At 47.7% G+C, this 3,159-nt stretch overlaps 1 protein-coding gene across 1 annotated transcript in view; it reads left to right on the top strand.

Annotated features, from left to right (window-relative positions):
• Positions 1 to 3,022: 3,022 nt before the first annotated feature.
• The window catches only part of LOC107124050 (Bardet-Biedl syndrome 4 protein-like), a gene marked incomplete at its 3' end in the record, with an annotated part of 42,738 nt that continues 42,601 nt past the window's right edge, over positions 3,023 to 3,159 (top strand). The window contains exon 1 of the mRNA XM_015427435.1: positions 3,023 to 3,122. Coding sequence (XP_015282921.1) covers positions 3,099 to 3,122 — 24 coding nt within the window. The remainder of the gene's footprint in view (positions 3,123 to 3,159) is intronic.

Below are 3,159 nucleotides of genomic sequence, written 5' to 3'. Positions count from 1 at the left end.
CCCCCCCCCCCAATTGCGCAGCAAGAGCATTCAGTGCTCCCTTCGGCTGTGCCAGAAGAAATCGTGGCGGCCTTCATCGGGGGCTGTGAATCTTCAAAGGATTCTGCTTGGCCGAGCACGGGGGCACCCGCCACTCGGACAATTCTCCCGCGAGTATTCTGCCGTGCGCTTCACGATGCCTTTTGCACGCTGCCATCCGAGACTGAAAGCTTTCCAGTCTGATAATTTTCAGCGTACTATTTATAAGACTCTCCCGCATCTTCTCCTAGGACTGGTTTGATGGAACAGGTGGCCATGTTGTGTGGGTGTGTGAATCGGATGAATGTTTTTCATGCTTTTCAGCATTTCTTTCCCCTCCCTGGATAATTATTTTTTTCTTGCTTCCAAACACCTTGCTCTTGCCGTTCTTCTCCCACCCCGACTAAAAAAAGACCCAGAAATGTATATCAATATGCTACTTTATCTTCCGCTCCTGAAGATCATACCATCTAAATTTTGGGAAAGCTTTTTCTAAAACTCTGTGGGGCTTTCGGAGTGAGTTGCTTAATTGGGAGATCTCGCAGCAGCTCGCCCGTCAGTCTCTTCTCTGTCCTTTCCCAGCGGGGCCCCCCTTCTCGAAAGCAAAATAACCTGGCAATGAAGATGCGACTTGAGCATTTTTTTTGGTTGGTGCAATATGCAAAATGATGGATTGTGTTGACCTTTATCATGGGCTTCTTGGGAAAGAAATAGTCTCTAGCCACACAACAGGAGAGCGGAGCTTGATCACCGGTCTGTTTAGCGACTCCCTTTCCCCTTCCACTTAATTCACTTGCAGCTGTTTTTGGTTTTCTGTAGTGTATGTATAAGACAGTCTTAATTTTCTTTTGTTCCAGAACCATTTAACCCTGAAATGTTTTAGTGCAACTGCTGTATTAGGAAATCAAGTTTTTGCGCGAGACGAGAGCAATGTTCTTCAGGGGGAAAAAACTTTTTCCGTGTACAGAATCCTATCATCCAGCACTTGGGGGTGGTAAGACAATCGGAACTGGGCGGACTGACCAGAAGACTCATGATCGTCTTATATATATATATCTATTTCCATCTAGAGAGCACCTCGTGCTTTGGAAATAACTGTTCTTAGACTTCATTGTAACTGCTGGACTGTTCCGTGTTAAGGCTAAACAGAGGGAGAGAAAGCGTTCCTAATTCTAATAAACTTTTATTTTGTTATTTCATTAGTTGCTTGTGTTTGCTTGAAGTAATTTCCAACTCTGGAGCCGGCATTCCACGCTTGCCCGCCTTGCTCCCGCGTCGGATGCCTCTCTCGGAAGTCGGGATGTGCTGTTGGCATTTTAGTTTTAAAATGCCCAACAGTGTTCTGGCTCCATCCAGTTAGACAGCCACAGGCCCCAGAGTCACACTCATATCAGACAGTGTGTTTTTCTTCCTTGTGACCATTCAGAGTGCAGTCTTGGGTGTCCGGCAGGCAGAATGAGCCGGGGTTCAGCCGGCCTTCAGGAAAGTAGAAACTGGACTTTGTAACTCTTCATGCTGAGGCTGAGAAAGCTATGTGTAAATCTCAGCTCTCAGTTTCTCCCATCTTTGATACTGGAAGTACCAGTCTTTCATTTTGGCCCAATCCTCCCCCCCCCTTCCCGCTTTGCTCCTCCACTGACTTTGCCTGCTCTGGCTGAAGCACCTTTTCCCTTTACAGCTGACATTCTGAATTGGTTTCTAACTGCTCCTGGGCTTAGCAACAGATTAAGAGCCAACATTCAGGGTACCCAGTCAAAACTTGGCCAAACGTTCATCAATACTTTAAGGAATGGTTGCATGCACCTTAATATCCGCCTTTAGCAAATAGCCTCGACAAATGCTTTCAACACAGTTGGGGACGGTTTCCATAGAAACCATGCTTTCCCCCCCTTTTCATCTGTCTGGATCACAAAGGCAGCTTAGCTGAAAACTGCGGCCATCTGTTTTTACCCGAGCCCCTGAGGTCGCATATTGCAACACTTGAGATCTAAGTGCACTTCTGTTGTGCAAAGGTGATGGATTTCTTGGGGAGAAACCAGTCAACCAGAGAATATTGCTTTTCATATAGGGACACTTTATTATCATGTAAATTCAAGCTTGTGCATGTTGATTCAGGGGTCAGTCTCACTTTGGTTGATAGGTGGTGTCCTTGCCTAACTTATGTTTTCCTAGTTTTTCTTCCAGCTGTTTAGGGTTACAAGTGGTGAGTTGAAAATCCTAGATGTGGGGGGTGTAGCTATAAACTCCATCCTCCCAAAGCTACTATTTTCATCTAGATGGGTAGCAGAAGAAAAGAGCAAGAGTCCAGTAGCACCTTAAAGACCTTAACAAAATACGTGGCAGGGGATGAGCTTTTGTGAGTGTCTGCTCACTTTGTCAGTAGTGACTAGGAAAGCTCATACCCGGCCACATATTTTCATCTAGGGGAACTGATGTATATAATATGGAGATCAGTTATAATTCCAAGAGAGCTCCAGGCCCCTTTTGCAAATTGGCAAGTCCTGTGTCTCAGCTGGGTTTATCCTGCACTAGTAAAATCGGATAGGACTTCAGGACACACAGTCAATCAACCCTGTCAATAGGGAAGATTGATTCTCATTCAGGAATAATACAAAGTGCAGCAAGGGCGAGGAGCCCAATCGTTCTGTCTCATTTTCGATGATTTCTCAGCCTCCCCCCCCCAAAAAAAAATGGTACGGTCCATTTTCCCTCATTCTACTCGAGTCGCGCATTGGCTCCTTGGGCGAGACCAATGGGGGGGGGAGAGAAAGACTATGAGACTCGGAAAAGCGGCGCTTCCCCTCCCTCAGTTACATCACCCGTTCTCAATCCCGACGAGCCTTGCGAGGCCGTGACCTCAATTGTCTCATCACATGGGAGGAGCTACGGGGTGATGCGTGGGAGCCTTGGCAACGGGACATCCGGGTATCCACATGCTCGCGATACCTTCCGAGTCTCGCCTGGTAACCGTGGAGACGGGGCCTCCAGATAAACCGCAGCAAGGGCCGATAGCTTCCGAGTAGCTCGGTAACCTTGGCAACAAGACATTTGCGGAGGCCGTTTTGGCCGCTCGATCCGGCATGGCGGAGGTGAAGGCCCGACCGGTAAGAGTCCGTCCTCCCGTCTCGTTGTTGCCCCCCC

Source organism: Gekko japonicus, unplaced genomic scaffold (genome assembly GCF_001447785.1).
Source record: "Gekko japonicus isolate JY-2015 unplaced genomic scaffold, Gekko_japonicus_V1.1 scaffold2822, whole genome shotgun sequence".
Classification (NCBI taxonomy): Eukaryota; Metazoa; Chordata; class Lepidosauria; order Squamata; family Gekkonidae; genus Gekko; species Gekko japonicus.
Note: the sequence above shows the minus strand (reverse complement) of the source record. Positions and strands in the feature narration are given on the sequence as shown.